At 41.6% G+C, this 19,430-nt stretch overlaps 2 protein-coding genes across 3 annotated transcripts in view; both read left to right on the top strand.

Annotated features, from left to right (window-relative positions):
- The window catches only part of RET (ret proto-oncogene), an 82,455-nt gene extending 74,854 nt beyond the window's left edge, over nucleotides 1-7,601 (top strand). For both annotated transcript variants that reach the window (XM_085229567.1, XM_085229568.1), the window contains exons 19-21: nucleotides 1,764-1,863; nucleotides 2,762-2,909; nucleotides 4,826-7,601. In XM_085229567.1, coding sequence (XP_085085693.1) covers nucleotides 1,764-1,863; nucleotides 2,762-2,909; nucleotides 4,826-4,983 — 406 coding nt within the window. In that variant the 3' untranslated portion in view covers nucleotides 4,984-7,601. The remainder of the gene's footprint in view (nucleotides 1-1,763; nucleotides 1,864-2,761; nucleotides 2,910-4,825) is intronic.
- A 7,471-nt stretch (nucleotides 7,602-15,072) lies between these two features.
- The window catches only part of CSGALNACT2 (chondroitin sulfate N-acetylgalactosaminyltransferase 2), a 31,162-nt gene continuing 26,804 nt past the window's right edge, over nucleotides 15,073-19,430 (top strand). Inside the window, exon 1 of the mRNA XM_010714126.3 lies at nucleotides 15,073-15,205. The gene's annotated coding sequence lies outside the window, so the exon portion shown is untranslated. The remainder of the gene's footprint in view (nucleotides 15,206-19,430) is intronic.

Raw genomic sequence — 19,430 nt, 5'->3', positions numbered from 1 at the left:
AATAAGTACTACTCAAAAGAATGTAATGAAATTAATGAACAGTAAAACACAGGAGAAGAATTACCAGCCGAATGCCTGCAGCTACATCCAAAATATTTGTGGGCTATTGACTAACATATTTCGCCAGTCAATGAAAACAATTTGAGTATTCTTAGCAAATACATTTGAATATTCAAGCTTGGAGTGAGAATGAGAATTTCATGGATCAGTGGTAGCTGAAACACTGAATAAAATGGGTTTTGTTTTGGTACATTTTTGCAAAAACATAGATGTTCTGTCCACAGTTGTTGTTATTGTCCTGTTGTTATTAACTGTCCTGGCATTACACAGGAGAAAAGATACCCCAGAATCTTTACCCTTGAAAACATAGATTTTCTGTGACTTGGTTAGCCTAGCATAATTCCTTTTCTGTTTGGAGACAATTTGTGCTGTTATCTATTTGTTTATGAAAACGCTCAGTGTGACGTATCTCCTCTTCCAGGTTCTTCCACAGCATTTGGAAATGAGACATGATTTTATGTTTGGCCTGCCAATCTGGTCAGGCTTAAGACTTTTTAGACAATTAACAGCCTAAAATCACTATGGTGTTTCCCCTGACTTATTTTTAATATGAAGGATGCTTTGGTCACATCTGGGCTAAGAAAATGTAGTATATAACTATCATTTTTGTTTGTATACTGTACATGGTGAGAAACTATTAAGGGTTTCTAAATTAGGGGCAGAATAAGTTCACAAGTTTCACTTGCAAATATCCTCCAACAAGTATTTTTTTGTTTATTTGTCCCGTCTCAGCAGGGAATACGACCTCTTTTTTCCAATATATATTACAACATTGATGATGCTTAGGTTAGGCAAGCTGACCATGTCTGAAGCTTTTTTTCTATTCAAGCCATGGTTTTCTGACTAGTTCAGATATTTGGGGTTTACTCAGAATTTTTTTCTGACAATCTTTTAGAGCCCTTTGAGGACTCATTTTCTTAAAATGCATTCTCTACCTTATCCAAGTAAGAGTCAAATTTTTAAGAGAAAGATCAGGAATGAGAGAAAAAACAGAGTGTTCTTCAAGAGCTTGCTGTAATTCTTGCTGCCAATTACTTCCTCAATTTGAACAGTTTTCTAACTAGAGTGCTTAGCCTTGAAAGCAGGAACGGCAGACTGGGTTGGAGAGTTACACTTCTGAAGCCTAGAATAAAAATAGATGACAAAATAACAATAATAGAAGCCATCAAAAGAGTGTTAATTTGTACCAGTAGTCTTAGGTGTGGTATATCCTAGAGGCTTCACCTTGAAGCCAAGTTTGCAGACAATGTTAAGTATTTAAACAAGTGAAGAAGATAAACATTTTGGAGAAGTTGTTTCTGTGAGGACAATCTCATCCTTCTGAGCTAAACCACCTCTTCCTCTTCACGGCAGTGAAATTCAGCTTTTTGACATAAAAGCTCTTTTCCATGTTTTGAGATGCACAACCGTGATATGCAAATGTCTTCAAAGTCATATGTAAGCAAAATTAATTTGCAGTCTGCCATGCTGCCTACACGTGAGATAGTCCTCTGAGAAGGTCATTTAAATTCATAAATGCTCACAAAAATAGAAGCCCATTCTTTTGATGTCAGTTGTTCATTCAAGAGAACATTTAACAGAAAACACAACATAAAGGTTGATGCAAACTGAGTAGCCTTCATGTTAGAGCTGTATTTAAATGATTTGAGCAGAATCCTGACCCACTTACAAATAATTTTTTTTCGTTTGGTGGGGGATCACAGGTACAACCTGATGTTGCGCTGCTGGAAGCAAGAACCAGATAAAAGACCAACATTTGCTGAGATCAGCAAGGAGCTAGAGAAAATGATGGTGAAGAGTAGGGTAAGTGTGAGCAAGCACAAGGTTCTGAAACCGTTTCTGATCATTGGAGTTGGAATGTACAGAATTAACGATCTGCTTTTTTCTTAATACTAATAATTACTCTTCTGCAAGTTTTAAAGCATTTAAATGCCTAATTTCTTTCAAATGCATCCAGACTTTTGAAAGTAGTTCTGCCTCGTAGAATGGCTTTGGTAACTTCAGCCTTATGATCTCCACGTCTAATGACAAAGCTGGACTGGACAGGCTGGCAAATTTCCTGGCACGTTCAGCATAATTAAAACCAAAGCCAATCCAAAACAGAGCTAGAAAAAAATTTAGTCATTTTTCTCTTGCCCTTGTGAATGGAGAAAAATAAAAAACAAAATCAATTTACAAATTTAGGTAGCTTTATCTTTTTAAGGTTAATATTCAGTAAATTTTCCAAGGAAAAAAAAAGTTTCAAAGAAAAAATTATATCTGTTGTATGTTCAGAGGCATGGGTGTAAACCTGTGAAGTTTTCTGGTTAATGTAAATAATTGCTTTTAGAACAGTGAAAGCTTTATTTGGCAATATTTACACAGCTCTAATTTTCTGTGTAATTATGTAATAGGTTTTGTAAAATGATGAGGTTACCTGAGCACCTCTCTTTCTAGCATATATGTGTATAGGACACAGACATATATAATGCATAGCAGAAACTGAAGGTCAAATGAATAGGCTAGCACAGCCCATAGGCTTCTTGGTTCTGCTGTCGATGAGCTGAATTAAGTAAGGGAAGTACGTAAAGGTGCCATACTTGCAGAAAAGGAGACCTAGCCTGGTGTAGAAGTACTATCAAAGGTGCATGTGTAGCCTTTACACCCAAGCAACAAGACTGCCATTTACTTTAACCCAGCTTTTTATGCATTCATTTCTTAGGACTACTTAGATCTTGCGGCTTCCACCCCTTCTGATTCCTTACTTTATGATGATGGGCTCTCAGAAGAGGAGACACCTCTCGTGGACTGTAATAATGCTCCCCTCCCTCGAACCCTTCCTTCCACATGGATTGAAAACAAACTCTATGGTAGAATTTCACATGCATTTACTAGATTCTAGCAACACAAAAAAAAAAAAAAAAAAAAAAGATTTCTCTTCTGCACTGTTGTCAGACTCTGTAACCCCATTACAGTGTTTCTTGTCTGAACGAAGCCAATCAAAATTTGCTTGGAAGCTTCTTTTGGGCTTTTTTGTTTTTTTTTTTCATTTTTTTTTTTTTCTTTTCTTTTGGTAAATGTCAAAGTTTGCATCAGGATCATCCTTTAGTCATTTTGCAGCTGTGTTTAAAATAAACATTTTTAAAAGGATGTGAAAATAAGTAAAACGACTAGATATCATAGAATAAAATATAAAGATCAGGGAAGTATTCTCAGGGGAAATATAAAATGCTGATGAGTATCTAATTCAACTATCCTGTTTGGGAGGAAACTAAGAACATTTCAAGTATGTTAGATTCTGCACCTCTAATTTAAGCAATAGACTTTTTTTATATCACTTTTTGTCACAGCTAAGTGATAAAACCCATCTGCAGTGTTTTTTACTTTATCAAGATGGATTTCTAAATTTCAGCTGCTGTTAACGCATTCGGGATCCGTAAGCTGCAATGTCTATTCAATGTGTCATAGAAAGAAATCAAAGTACTATATACAGAAGGTAAAAATGCTGTATATAATTATTATATACAGACTAAATCAACATGTAAAGTCCTTTGAAAAGTGAATCGATAATGGGCATTTTGAAAGAACTCAGCTGTTTTCACGTCCTTTGGTTTATTATGCAAATGTTGGTACTAAATTCTGATTGAAGGATGTAGCAAGTGTTTTTAAAAAGAACATATGCTTTCATATTGTGATGGTGAGATGGACAGTAAAAATGGTTCTTGCCAAAACTCCTACATTTTGTCTCCTGATTAAATATTCTACATGTTTTTAGACATCTACTCACATTATAGATTTTTTTTAAATCATTCTTCAGGCGGTATGACTTTTGAAAAGCTTAAAACGTACCATATATACCTGGCTTTGGGCCTATTATTAATGCATACCCCAGCTATAATTTTCTTTAATAGGTTTCCCCCAGCTCACGTTCGCTTTGGGACACTCACTCAGTGGCCAGATTGTAAAAAGAACGCAGTAACAGAAAAATCTGCCACTCAGATTGATGGCAGATGCTGAATGCATAATAAGCAACAAGCAGATTTCTGTTTTTGCAAATCTCGACCCTGGTGTAGGCGTCTCCTTGCACAGCGGGGTCAACACGGTGCTAAGCACTCTGTTTCCAATGTGGTGATCCCTTGTGCCTCACCTGAGGAGCATTACTGGACTCAGTGCAAATAATGACATTCTTGAAATACATGCTTATACGCTGAATCAAGACGAGTGCTCAGGACTTTGTTGGACTTGACAAAGTTGTGCTCCTGGGATTTTCTAAAATTAAGCAAGGGATCCCTGCTGAGGGGATGAGAGTATCTCCAAAATCTCATTCAAGCCAAAGGGAAGGTAACTGTTTAAGTAAGTGGAAATAATCTATCATTGGAATGAACTTTGGATCCTGTCCCAAATAGGTTTATCAATTCTCGGAGCACTTCCTGTACAGCAAGAACTTCCTCTGGCAAAGCAATATATTGCTACACGATCACTAAAAAAGAAATTTATGGAAAAGCTGGAGTCTTATCAGAAGAAAAATTATTAGCTTTTATTATGCACGTGTGCATGCGCACCTTTTTTTTTTTTTATCAAGAAAGCACTTTATTTTTTTCAGGATTTTGTCTACATCTGAATTTATGCTTCAGGGATTTTGAAACATCATTTATACGAATTGATTTGGGACAAAATCCAGTGGACTGGCTTAAAATATTGAAGGGAGTTTTGCCAAGGGCCTTACTGTCTGCACATGAAGTTATGGTTCTTCAGTGCAGAAAAAATTATCTGTTTTCATTTTTAGGCATGTCATACCCGAACTGGCCTGAGGAGAGTCCCGTTCCACTCACAAGATTCGATGGCACTAACTCTGTGTTTTCAAGATATGCAAATGATAGTGTATATGCTAACTGGATGGTTTCACACTCAGCGGCAAAATTTGTGGACAAGTTTGATAGCTAAAATTTTCTTTGTGAAAGGTAATGGACTCACGAGGGGAACAAACATGCAAAGAATGGAAAGTCCATTGGCTCGTTCTTTGTACAGTCAACAACCTTTAGATTGGCAAACTCTTCTATGGGTAGTTTTTGAAGTGTGTTATTCGTGATGAAAGCTATAATTGGTGATTTCCCCTTTCAGAAAGCATATCAAGCTGGATAAGAGTTGTAGTTCCAGTACTTCTTTTTAGATTGCCACTTTGCATAGGGTTCCATTTGCCAACTTCTTACTGCAAATGGCTCTGCACTTCATTCTCACAGTTTTTTAGATTAACCATCCTATTTTACAACCTTGTTGGATGGGAAAATGTACTTGAACTGCTACTTTTATAGTGGCTGTTTGCATACGGCCACTTGATCTAAGTAGGAAGCACAAATATATGGAAGGGAGGGGGGAAATACGCTCCCAAGCTACTGATCTTGCTATCAGATGAGAAGGGTTACAATGATGTTGGCACTAATGAAGCCTGTATCTTGGTTTAGAAGCAAACATTAAGTAACCCAGTAGAGCACTTGAGATTCAACATTTGAAGTCTTGTAAAATGTATTGTCTTGTCTTAATGAGAAGAGAGTTTGTTTTATTAGTCTTAATTGCTCTTGCCTTTAGCACAATGGAGATAAATTTAATACAAGATATGCTGTATAGGCCGATGGCAATCAAGAGTGTTCATCTGACACGATTTATTTTCCATCATATACATCTTACTAATGTTAAAACGTATGACCTTGTACAATCACAATTCCTTTTACGAGTTCAATTTGGACTGTATAGGAATTTTTAGTCTGAATTAAAGTAAAGAGATTTTGTTTGCAGTCATGTTCAGTGGGTTGGAGTCCTCCTCTCAGCTCAGAATTGGATACACTGCCATGCACAGAACACTGCCGTGACACAGCTCCGAGTAAACCAATTATCTCAAAAGTTATGAGTGAGCAACACTTGCACAGTAAAAGTGGTCTATTACTCTACTGTTAATGAACCCATACCAAGAAAATGTCATCTGGATTTGTTAAGGTGAAATATAAAAACGTGTGCTTACAACACTGACTTGATATTCAGGAGAATGGTCTGACTATGGGTCATGTGTTCTATGTGGAAGAGTAAATGATCAGCACTATTTTTGTCTTCATTTGTAATCTGATATGGTTAAAGATAACTTCTGTTTCGCTACCGATGTTGGGATGTGAATCCCGAGTGACTCGCTGTTAACGTTGTGATGATTATTCTAAATAATCCAATTCTACCAAAGCTTGCTCCAATTTAGCTGTTTCCAGATGTTGTTTTGTGTACAAACTTTATGTTTCCATTAAAGTCTGTGATTTCAGAAACGAGAGAGTCAGACTGCCAAAACCCTAACGCAGATTTTTGTCTTGCAAAAATCGTGATATAAAGTGCTGTGCAAGAACTTCAACAACTCCACTTTTAGGTGTCATATGCTGCCCTGGCTTTGGACAAGCATTAAGCAGAGCGACTTTCTCTTCCTACTACCAGTTAGTGGGCTTGTGCACTGCCAGGAGGTACAGCTTATATATACACAAGGGGTTCAGTTAGGGTATAATGGTGATTTTCACTGGCACAGCACCACGCAGAACACTGTCAGCACAGATACTTTTAATATAAATGGCACTGAATGTTAAGCCCATTATATGGGCTTCTTTGTTTTTCTATGAGAGATCTGTGGGGAAGAAGAAAAAAAAATGGCATTTGTGGTAACTTTTTGTTTTGTCCGGTGCTTTTCACATTTTTTTATGCCTGCAAATGGGAATTCTTGATTAGCCTAAGCAACTAAGAGTTGTTTTTTTTGTTTTGTTTTTGTTTTTTGTTTTGCTTTTTTAATTAATTAAGAACTTGTGTTTATCAGCTATCTCCAGCAATGATATTCAGCTGGGACATGTGAAGCTACGTTGCTCTACAGCAGGTGAGTGAGATAATGAAGTAAGATAATGAAGTAACAGTGGATACAGTGGATATTTTTGAGCTCCAGTGTGAGACACAGTTGTTTGAACCATTAATTCCTGTGAAAAATTTCACTGAAAGTAGACATAAATTCCACACATAAAATACACGGCTCATAGTTGTGAGACACAAATATCTACACTAAGTGCAGCTTACTCCATGATTCTGAACAGGTATTCCCCAATCCAAATAATTTTGACTTAAATGTTGTCAAGAAATAGATTACTACTTTCAAGTATTTGTAACATGAAATAATTTGATGGATTCTTATGTCTTATCCGTGCACACTTTTTTTGCAAATGTTTTCCTTCAAGTGTTTCCCAGTTGTGTTGTATTTCTGCAAGACAGAAAGGCGGGGATTTTGTTTTGGTTCCCAATTGAGTAAGTAAATATACTTCCCACATGGGGAAAAAAGTGATATGCAGATGATAGTTCCATCAATGCCAGAAATACTCAGGTACTTGGCTGCCCTGAGCAGTGTGAACTCAAAGGGAACAAATGACTCATCTAAAATACAGGTTGGAGGGAATATTTTTAAAAATTTCTGCCAGCTTTTTCTAAATGCCAGCTGAGTTGACGTGGATCTCCCGGCCCGTGCTTTCAGTTGGGACAGGTGGGGAAAAGGGTGAATCTAATGTGCCCTTTCAGTAAGCACAAGGAAATTGTCTTAGTGTTCAATTCTACAGACTTTTCCAGAGTACTCAGAAAAAAAAAAAAAAAAAAAAAAAACCAACAGAACAAACAAAATTGCTAATAATTTTGAAATTCTGCTTCTAAATTCAGTCCATCTGAAAGCCCTGTATCTCTTTACTGCAGCTATACCCACAGTTTTATAATAAAGTAGATACAAATATGAATTTTAGCAGCATCACTTCTTAGGTATCAATAGGCAGCAAGTCCCATAAACAAGGTGCTGATTGTTCAGGATGACAGAACCTCAAAATGGTGTGGGATGAAGCAGGCCTAGATGATCTCTTCCCAGCTTTCACACCGTGGGGAGGGACACCTAGGGTCCCATCTAACCAGGCCCTGAACACCTTCGGGCACCCACAGCTTCTCTGGGCAGCTGTGCCAGTGCCTCACTGCTTTCTGAGTGAAGAATTTCCTCCTCATGGCTAAGCTCAATCTCCTCTATTTCAGTTTAAAGCCATTGCCCTTGTCCTATCACTATCTGCCCATATAAAACGTCGGTTCCTCTCCTGTTTATAAGCTCCCTGCAAGTACTGTGGAAGGCTGCAGTGAGGTTTCCCCAGAGCCTTCAGGCTGAACAAGCCCATCTCCCTCAGCCCTTCTTCATAGGAGAGGTGCTCCAGATCTCTGAGCATCCTCATGGCATGAGCATCCTCCTCTAAGATGAATGAATTGACTTACCATTCTGATAAAAAGAACACTATCATACCCTGAAGTTGTATAAAAGTATTTAAAACATTAATCAGAAAACCTAAGTGGCCAGCTGCTCAATTCTGCTGCATCTGACTTCATAAACTAAGTACTCCCCTGAAGTTAGTGGAATCATTCATGAATAAACTATCAATAAATACTTGCTGTGTTTAAACATTCCAATGCTCTGCTAGCAAATTGGCATTAGGGGCCAATAGAAAATGGTATGTGGAATTTAAGAGTCACTGTATTTTCAAGGTGACATACAAATGAAGCATAAAGTTAGAGACGTGTGCGGGGTGGGAAGAAGGTGTCATTTTCTCATCCTCTCTGCAAGAGATTGTTATTAACATATGATTATTTCTTCAGAAATGTGCTGGCATTTCTCAAAAAGAAAAATAGAGCTGTCCTGCTGGAGAACACATCCTTTGGACTGGACATTTGGAGTTATCATGTATTTCAAAATCTGTAAGTGGAGGACAGTAGAAAAGCACATAATCACAGCTAGAGCCCTAATTTCAGAATTACGTGTGCAGAATGATTCATTATTGAACACTGCAGGGACGTGATTTAAAGTTTTTCACAATACTGGTGCCAAAAGTAGTTGTGAAATTACTATCTACCATATTAGCACTATGCTTGTTGGACAAGGGGTCAACAGATGACTGCAGAGAAGACTTCTGCGTGGTCTCTCCCTTTTTCCTCTCTGCAGTCACTGCACTATTCCCTTTTCTGGAGAGGAACAAGGACTTGCCCACAGGAGAGGCTTCCATATGCTAAAGACCGCAGGGGTAGAAGGATCTGAGATGGTGAGAAGAGAGGGAGCCTGACTTGAACTCACACTCTGCAGGCTGGGTTCCCCAACTCTAAGCACAAGCTGACAAGCCGCTGGCTGGGCAGAGGAGGCAGAGGACAGAAGGCAGGCATAGAGGCACAGCAGGACCTGCCAGAAGACATTACTGGCTCAGAGCTGGGGGGGAAGAATAAGTACAAAGCATACAGTGTAACAAAAGTTGTCTGACCTTCTCTCATAGAACCATAGAATTGCCTGTGTTGGAAAGGACCTCAAGGATCACGAAGCTCCAACCCCCTGTTGCAGGCAGGGCCACCAACCTCCCCATTTAATACCAGCCCAGGCTGCCCAGGGTCCCATCCAATCTGTCCTTGAACACCTCCAGGGATGGACGGGGCATCCACAGCCTCTCTGGGCAGCTGTTCCAGCACCTCCCCACTCTCACAGCAAACAACTTCCCCCTCACATCCATCTGATTTCTTCAGAGATGAAGTGGTGCTATTTTAGGGACTGAAATACACTGGTTGTTGGAACAAATTAAATATTGTTTACTTTTCAGTTTAGGTTTCAGCAAACAGTGTAGCTTCCCTTGGAGTGCTGCATGAAGTAAACCACTGTTTGTATCTGGAGATGGTACAGAGGTCCTGGTGAGCAAGGAAGTTACTTTCAGGTACTTTCTGATGGTGCGATAGGGTTAGTACCTCGTTCACATAGTGTTGTTGGTGAGCAGCACTGGTGCTTGTATACATTCAGAACTGTGATGTTATTAGGAAAATTCTCCTAACTTCTGTGAGGTTGCAGCCAACATCTCCCACAGGAAGCTACAGCTATAGGAAGCCCTTGGCAGTAGGTTCTTGCAGCTCATCCATCTGCTCCTGGGATACTAAAATGGCAACTACCACTAGCCAGAAACGTTTGGGTTTTTAATTTTAACAAATTCCCATCAACAAAAGGAAGGTTTCAAAATGCCAAAATAAACCTTCTGCACCAGAAATGGATTGGAACAGGTTGCCCAAGGAGGTTGTGGATGCCCCATCCCTGGAGGCATTCAAGGCCAGGCTGGATGTGGCTCTGGGCAGCCTGGTCTGCTGGTTGGCGACCTGCACATAGCAGGGGGTTGGAACCAGATGGTCATTGTGGTCTTTTTCAACCCAGGCCATTCTATGTGAGCTTCAGAGTTACGAACCAGATGCAGTCTGGGTTCAGCTGCAAAAGAGATATACATATGTAAATGTTATACATAAACATCACACATAGCATGTGTGTGTATGTATATATTTATATATATATATAAAATATACATATAAATATATACACACACAACTTCTTTTTTTTAACGTGTATGCAGTTTCAAGAAATTGCCAGCAAGATGCAAGCAGAGTTCACTCTTCGCCAAGATTTCTTTTTGCCCAGGAGTGTCAGTGATTGATGTGACAGTGGGAGACCAGAATCATTCTTTCTACAGGGTATAAATAATTGAGAGAGAGATTCTAGCCTTGAGACAGGAAACCATTCAACCACTTAACTGGTTTTTCTCTGTAGGGAGGCTTTCTCAGCAGTGGCCTGGCCCAGACATAGCAAATAGAAATGTATCGAGTTTATATTGATTACAACATAATTATTTAGTAAAATAAGCTACATAAATACATTCAAATAAAAAATTACTCTTGGAAACTTCACCTCGTGGTGTTCTTTCAGGATTATTTGTTAAAATGAATTGTGACAGGTGTAAAATACTGAGCAGAAACAGGTGCTGTGTTTTTTTTTTTTTTCTTTTTCAAAACACTGCTGAGAATATTTTATCTAAATATTTAACATTTATGGTGAAATATCTTTATCACCCTTTTTACACAGACAGTGATAAAGTAAGCAGCCAAACTGAGTGAGTTGCTGTGAAAGGCAACCTTTTAACCACATAGCAATAATGGTTATTGAATCACTTTGAGTTGCTTAACGGAGTGTCTGTTTCAAATTCTGAAATTTGAAAGTAATGTTCTGAAAAGCTAGGCCTTAAATTAGAGATTAACTGTAAAAGTTACCATTTCAAACAACAGCCACGTACAAATTAGGCAACGCACAACAGAAGTCTGCTTACAGCAGTATCAGACCTTGCAATGCACTGATATGAATAGCATGTATTATCTTTTTTGCTATAAAAGGATTCAAAAATAGGATGAAGACTTATCATAAGTGGTCTGAGCATGGATCACAGGACTAGAGGGAGAAGGTATAGTATTGCACTTTGCATATGGAACCTGTAATCCATGTTACAACAGGATGTACATGACAGTATCGCTTTTCTCCCAGCACTGAGCAGGATTTCCTCATTCATCAAGGCTGAGACGAGTGGACGATTCAAACCAATGAAGGAATAGCTTACAAGCACCCAAAATATTGCATTTAAAAACATTTTAAAGATAATCATGCAACAATGAGTGGTACCAGTAAGAAGAGAAACAAACATAGCATTTCATACATTAGCTCAAGTTTAGACCTACAGGAAGAAAAAATCTTTGTGAGCAGCCACAGACAAGCCTGCAGCTAATGCCTGCCAAGAAAAAAAAAAGACTGGAGTAGATAGATATTGTTAAAAAATGAGACAGCATGGTATGGACAGCTGAGCAGATGAGAGGTTTCTTTGTTTCTGATTCATCTGTTGTACAAAGAAGTGAACAAGTCCTCCGTGTTAGCTGTTTACTGATTTGTCAACATGGATGATCATCTCTATACAGTACCTCTTCAGAGTTCTGGTTTTCTTTTGTATGGAAGGCTGTGATGGTTTTTTTTTTTATCTGCCAGACAGGAACAGTGGGTACAATAGATTATTCAGTAAAGCATATTAAAGACTGATATACTAGATATTCTGAATAAAACATGAATCATCTCAGATGAAGAAAGCCCAAACAATTCCCTCTTTCCAGTGAAGATACTATATTTAATGTAGACACTTAACGCTTTTCTCTTAGGTTTGGGGCATGGGATTCTTATGTGCAAAAAGGAACCCATCATAGAATGGCCTGGGTTGCAAAGGAGCACAATGCTCATCCAGTTCCAAACCCCTGCTATGTGCAGGTCACCAACCAGCAGCCCAGGCTGCCCAGAGCCACATCCAGCCTGGCCTTGAATGCCTCCAGGGATGGGGCATCCACAACTTCCTTGGGCAACCTGTTCCAGTGCCTCACCACCCTCTGTATAACCCCATATTACCAACCAAAAAATCTTGGTAATTTACACGGTTATCTACCAACCAAAAAATCTTGGTAATTTACACGGTTATCTTCCAAGACAAGGAGTACACATCAAAGAATGTATGACTTATTTTCATGTACCCTATTTTATTCTAAACATACTGATATTGCCTCATATATAGAATGAACTAACTTTGCATCCTAGACAGTGTACTCTGCATTTTAAAAAGAATTTTACTTTACTAGGAATGATTTTAAATGTATTACTTAATACTTTTAATGGGTTACTATTCCGCAGTTCTGGGATATTGAGTGTTATGTCTTCCAGTCAAAGCCCTTCTAATCTATTTTCCATTGTACAGAATACAACTGCTTGGGCTTTGTTTCAGAGCTGCTTTGTAGCCATTATACATGTGACAAAATTGTCCTTTTTTAGAAGAATGCCTAAAGCCCTTCTTGGTGTCATTGAAAAGAAGCTGTGCAGTAAAGGTGTCTTGGAATCTTCATAAATAAACCAAACCGATACAGAATTTCAGTGCTACCAGGCTCCGTGCATGCTGTTACGGGTTGTTCTGATGCAGTATTTTGCAAGCTGCAAATGAGCAGTGGCAGCCTGGGCATGTGACCTGTGTGTCTGCCAGCAAAAAACAAGGCCCTACGGCCAGGAAAATGATCAGCTACATCTGCGGCACATTGCTTGCTCCCTTCAGCAGAGTCTGGGCACTGAGCACAACTGTTTGGAATTCCCATTCATTCCTGCTCTGCTGCAGTACAAACCAAAAACCTGTACTTCTCATGTAGTACCGGGTTTGGAATTTGTTTTCTACCATTACAGAGCTCAGTGCCATTCCATGACTGATAGTTTGGCAAGTCTGAACAAACTCCGTTTGTTTGACTTTCTAAAAGGAAGTAATTCAGCAACCTAAAGCAGCAGCAAAAAACTATCTGCTGCAGTTCACATACCAATTGTTATATAAATTTTATAGATGTGGGGGCAAAATTTGATACACCGTATTGTAGAATCATAGAATCATAGAATGGGCTGGGTTGGAAAGGACCACAATGATCATCTGGTTCCAACCCCCTGCTATGTGCAGGTCGCCAACCAGCAGCCCAGGCTGCCCAGAGCCACATCCAGCCTGGCCTTGAATGCCTCCAGGGATGGAGCATCCACAGCATCTTTGGGCAACCTCCTCATGGTACTAAAAAACTCAGCCTTTAGTTGATGCCAAAGCACTATTCGAACATATGCAGTCCTTCAGCACTCAAAGACGTAGATGCCAAAAGCCTGAGCTTTACAAAATCAAAATGTCAAACAAACACAAAATAAATGGAATAGTAAATATAGGAGGATGACCAAATATTAAGCTGCTCTGGTGTGTCGGTACAAAGGAATTTTACGCATGCATTAAGCCATCATAACTTGAAAGATGGATGATTTATGATTCTAAAGTGGAGAAGTAAAATACAGAGATCTTTAGAGCACCTTTAATCATCACCAGAGATGCCCCATATTAACAATAAAACAGTAATAGTGCCCTTTCTCCTTAGGGAGTACGCTCAAATAGGGAGCACTAAGCTGTTGGTTGCTTGGTTAAGCACTGCAGCATCAATAGCAGTACCTGACATAGATGTTAGCAATCCTCAGTCCAGGCAGGATCATAGAATCATAGAATTGCTCAGGTTGGAACAGACCTCCAAGATCATCGAGTCCATCCACAACCTAACCATACTACCCTAACAGCCCTCTGCTAAATCATGTCCCTGAGCACCACATCCAAACGGTTTTAAACGCATCCAGGGATGGTGACTCAACCACCTCCCTAGGAAGCCTATTGCAGTGCTTAACAACCTTTCCTCTAAAGAAATTAAAGAAGAATTTTTAAGCGTAAAGAAAAAAATAAATAAACTGAGACGGTTAAAATTCTGATTGCACTGATCGAAAGCTGTAAATCATTTACAACAATTACAGCAAGCATAAAGAGAGCAGCCTCACGTGGAATCGTTGTTGGAACTTTGCCATGGGCAGCGCTGAGCTGTGGTGTCTGACAAAGAGCTCTGTGTCAAGGCAAAGTCATGACTATTGTCTGGCAAATAAAGTGCTGAAAATTCAGGCAAAATAACTGGCCGTTCTTCTTCTTCCACGTACACATTTCAGCTCGGGAGAATAAGAGAACAAAACCATGTGCTGTTGAAGGAATTCTTTTTTTTTTTTTTTTTTTTTTTTTTTTTTTGTTCTTTCCCCTTTCGTCTCATTTGCATTACTTCTTCAGTTTGGCATCACTTCCTCAGGTTGGGTCATAGAATCCTAGAATGGCCTGGGTTGCAAAGGACCACAATGACCATCTAGTTTCAACCCCCTGCTATGTGCAGGGTCACCAGCCAGCAGACCAGGCTGCCCAGAGCCACATCCAGCCTGACCTTAGAGTCCTCTCTTTTTTTTCTATTGTTCCTTCCCCTCCTGCCCACGCACACGCTTAAAATAAATACCAAGAAAAGAAAAAATAAAAGCCAAAAATCTCTAGCTGTCCACCAACCAGTAGGTGACAGATGCTCAGCTTTAAGTGCTCAGCTTCATGACCAGCTCCAAGGACGGAACAGCGCCCGGCTGTCTGCTGGTCACGGCCAACCGCCTTCCGTGCGCGACGTGAGCACAATGGCGGCCACGCCGCTCGCACCGCAGACACCGCCGCTCCGCCGGAGGGAGGCGCGGGGCCACACCGAAGGCGCCCCCACACCGCGGCCGCGGCCGGTCCCGCCCCGGAGGCGGGCAGAAGGGCCGGGCCTCTTTAAGGGCGGCCGGCAGCCGCTCCGCCCGTTCATTTCCTAGCGCACAGGAAGTGCGGTGGATGCGCGGCGGCGGGGCCCGCTGGTGAGTACGGCTGCCCCGCGCTTCGTTCCTCCTCGTGTCCGCGGCATCCTGCGGGTTGCTCTCTCCCGTCTCCGCCTTTCCGCCCTGCCGCCCGCTCGCTGCGGGGCTGCGGGCGATATCGGATCGCATCGTTGTTATCGGTGCTCTTCCTTATCTTTCTCGCGTTGGGGGCCTTAGAGACCTCATTGGGCTCTATCTTCGCTTTATCTCCGCGATCAAATCCGTGTCTCTTTCTCCTCGTGGCCGTGTGACTGCCCTGCCCGCTGCCTTACCCGTCCCCACGCGGTGCGAGGTGCCGTGTGAGCCTCCTGCCTTGCTGGGGCTCTTCTGCCGACCTGGTGCTGCATAATAGAAAACAACGTTGCACCGTCGTTACTGCCGTACTAATCCCGAAACCTGCCCGTTGATGGCAGGGATACAGAGCGGAAGGGAGAGGCAGCTTTCAAAGCGCACGGGGGGTTCAACTTCACGCCGCGGCTGTTGTGTGATGTGCGACGTGGGGATTTTCTTTTACGTTTATTTTGTGATGGCTGTCGTTTGTTTGCTTGGCTTGGTTCCTCGCTTCCCTGAGCTGCTGTGGTGCCCAGCCCTGGGCTGAGTGGAGAAGCTATGAGAGCACAACTGTCTCAGTGCACAGTGTGTGCCTCTAGCTGAGGTCACGCAGCAATATCATTTTTCTTTTGGTTCCCCTTAGGTTGTTAAATTCCAGGGCCCACCAGTTTCCTCCTTCCTGGAGTGCAGTAGCTTCACGTCGTTATTCAGTGCAGTGAAAGGAGACTTCAGGCCTTCCTTTACTTATTCGCTAGACAGGGGGTCCTTGGGTACTGTCAGAACGGCAGCTTGAAGCTGTTCCCAGCAGCTGTCAGTAGTGCCCTGTGGCGGGTGCTGGTGGCTGTGGGTCCCTCACAGCCCCAAGTGGGTACGGAGCTCCTCCTGTGTTGGTCTGCACCATGAGAGCTGTGCTGGGTGTTGCTCTGTCCTTACCCCCAACTCGCAGGGGAGCGCAGTGCTTTCTCGCTGTGGGACAGGCACAAACAGGAGTTGTTTGGCTTGCTTGTTGCTGGAGTTAACACAGAAACTTCTGTGTGTGATTAAGATCTGTGGAGCTTGAATAGTTCTTTCCCTCCTTCACCCCATGACTGTTTCAGTGTCCTTCTCAGGCATTATTTTTTTTAATATAAAAATGAGTAAACAGGAAACCCAAGCCCATCATTAAGACTGCTGCATCATGGTAGAAGTTGCATCAAGATGTTATTCCTGTACTTAAATTCCTTGCTTTTGAATTGCAGCCCTGGGCTGTGTTTCTTCCCAAGTGAGTGGGGAATGTCTGATGGCAAACAGTCAGACAGTGAGCTGCTCTGCTGCCAGGAAGCCCCCAGGTAGTTGGTGTGACATTTCTGTCCCTGCATCAGCGTGCTGCTTCCCAGACTGTTACAGCATCCAGGTGTCCTCTGTAAGCTGTGATGCCAAAATGGCATGAGGTTATTTTTTAAAAATACCCAAGCTTGGGTGAGGAAGGGGATGGAAATAAAATGCTTTTCTTTAATCACCGAATTGCACAATATTTTTCTTAACTCTCTGTCGTTATGAAGCAATCTTGGAGACTTGCGGCATTTTCTCACTAAATAGTGCTGAAGCAGGGCTGTGGAGGTGGGCTGGTGCTCAGGTTTGGGGTAAGAGCTTGGGTGCTGTTGGAACTGGTCGGTGCTTTGCTTTCAGTTAGCTTTTCTGTCCTCTGCTTTCCTGCAGGACTGTGGCCCTCTCTGTTGTTAATAAGCTTTCAAAGATCATGGCAGAGAGAAAATGTTTGGAGAGCACTGGGTTTTTGTTTGGTGCTGTAAATAAAATCATAACTAGCATAAATCATAAGTAACGAAGTGTTCACAAGGAATTGTAATGCTTATGTCGGGTAGTGGGGATATGCCATCACACCTGAAATATTCCTGCTGTTCAAAAGAATAATATGCAGAAGTGCACCTCTGTTTGCCAGAGCAGTTTCATTCTGTATGGTGACTTAAGAGTTCCTAGTGCTGTCATGAATGCTCTTGTTTGTTAGAAAAGTCTGCAAGTATAAACTGACTTAAATGTTCTGATTTTTTTTTTTTAGTAAACCTATTTAAAAAAAAAAAAGGAAAAGAAGAAAATAGAGGTAGGAACAATAACAGCAAATTGCAGTTCTCTTTGTTATGAGTGTCCGTAAGTGCAAAGGAGTTGGCACAGAATGCTGCGTGAGGCCTTATTAGGTGCATCTTTGCTGCTGTTTAAGTTTGTTTTATCTACTTTGCAAGTACCTTGCTAGTACTTAGTACCTTGCAAGATTACCTTGCAGTCTGCTGGTTTCTTGTATTAAATAAAAAATGCAGACAGATCAGGTAGCTTAATAGTTCTTGGGTATCTTAGCTCTTGTGTGTTCTGAACTAGTTGTGCCAAGAACAAGGTAGGAATAACTGGATGGCCAGTGGAGGCTGGAGGTAGCTCAAAAATCAAGTGCCTAAGGAGTGCTTAAGGGAAAATGTTAGCATGCTTGCTTGGTTCTGCCTCCCTGCTGTCTGCTCAGCATCTCAGGGCTGTGCTGTGGGTTTGTGTTGTGGCAAGGTGCTGGTGGTGACAAAGGGCAGCTCTGCTTCTATTCTCATTTCACCTCCTTCCTTTGCTGGTCATGTGGGTGGGTGATGAAGGGCTCATCTGATTCTCAGTCTCTTTCCCTTTCTTTCTCCTTCATGTTAAATAGTATTAGTTCACTGGTGAAGCAGCATCTGTGAGAAGATCCATTTCTTTTGTGGTGCTGGGCTTTCTGGTGGAGTTTCTGCTTGGGCAGCTCTCTAGAAAGCTCCTGGGGTCAGTATACATTTCAGTGCCTGCAGTGAAGGTGCCCACTAATTTCTGTGATACAGCAAGAAACAATTCACCTTACCAATTGGTTATTTCAGTAGATGGAGTGGGAAGGATTTCTGCATTTCTGAGTAAGAAAAGGTAGCATGCAGAGCTGGTGCAGTGTTTGGCTGCAGAGGTGTTTGGACTGAAGCTGGAGAGGGCTGGCAGGTGCTTGGAACTTGCCCCAAAAATTGATAATTATTTTCTTGCTCTTCTTCTGACTTAATGCAGGGAGCTGCTTTTAAATGAAATGGATATTCCAGTTGTAGAACAGAGGTGAAATGCTTTCAGGGCTAATGAATTGTCTGGAGATGGATCCTGCCGTGTGAGTAGTGGCGTCACAGACGGAGGCCTTTCACTGAGCTGGGCAACGTTTGGCATTGTACAAAGGTGAAATAGTGCAGTGCAGAACTGCCAGGAGCTTCAGGTAACCCTAGAAATGCTTTGCTTGCAGGTATGAATTGTTTCCAAGTTGAGTTGCTAAGCAGGTGTATTATATTTTATCCCTACATAGATACTGGCTTGTTGTGTTTAGCTTTGGTGGCAGATGAACATCAGCCCTAAATTGATGTTAATGTGGCTACATTATTAATGTTTTTTTTTTTTTAAGTAAGACAATAGATCAGCACTTCTGTAAACTAACAGAGTTGTAGGGCTCCTTCAAAGGGGTGTATAGGAGCTGTGTTATCTTGTCTCTAAGTTAGGGTTTGGGAATAAGAGTGACTGCCCCAGGTCACCTTGCAAGGAGAAGGGATCCCAGTAATTAATCAGGTGCCAGCGTAGGGGCAGGGCTGTTTACAGCTTGCTGGTGTCTATCTGCAGGAATCTGTGTGAGCCTAAGTTGAGGCTAAGGTGCTGCTGGGCAGAGATGCTGTAAGCAATAGGGTAGGTGTTTGGAGCCTTGTTTGGGGGTGTGCTGTCTTCGTTAATATCTGAGAGCTAGCTGTAGCAAGGCAAGGTTTTCTGCTCCTCCGTGTTGAAGTCTCTGGAGTTTGCATGTGCACGTTCACCAGAGAAACAGAAGGAATAGGTGAGGGCAGTTCTGCTGGGCTGGGGTTTCCCTGCTGCAGCCATGAGGCAGTGGGGCACTGGGTTGCTGGAGTTGCATCAAAGCTGAGTGATTGAGGTAAGCCAAGATCTGCTTTGGGGCATGCTCTGAGAACACAGAATGCAAATTGTGAGCATTGTTAGGGTCTCTGGAGTTACGTAGAGGGATAATTCCATCACTTCTGTGAGGTAATTGCTGTCCCAGAGGAGTGGCTGGGTGGCAGCTCTCAGATGAGTTGTGGTAGCACTTCTGTCCCAGAGAGGTTTCCCCAGCAGGCTAGTACATGTCACAGCAGTGGGCTCC

The sequence above is a fragment of the Meleagris gallopavo genome, chromosome 8 (assembly GCF_905368555.1).
Source record: "Meleagris gallopavo chromosome 8, MGAL_WU_HG_1.1, whole genome shotgun sequence".
NCBI lineage: Eukaryota > Metazoa > Chordata > Aves > Galliformes > Phasianidae > Meleagris > Meleagris gallopavo.
Note: the sequence above shows the minus strand (reverse complement) of the source record. Positions and strands in the feature narration are given on the sequence as shown.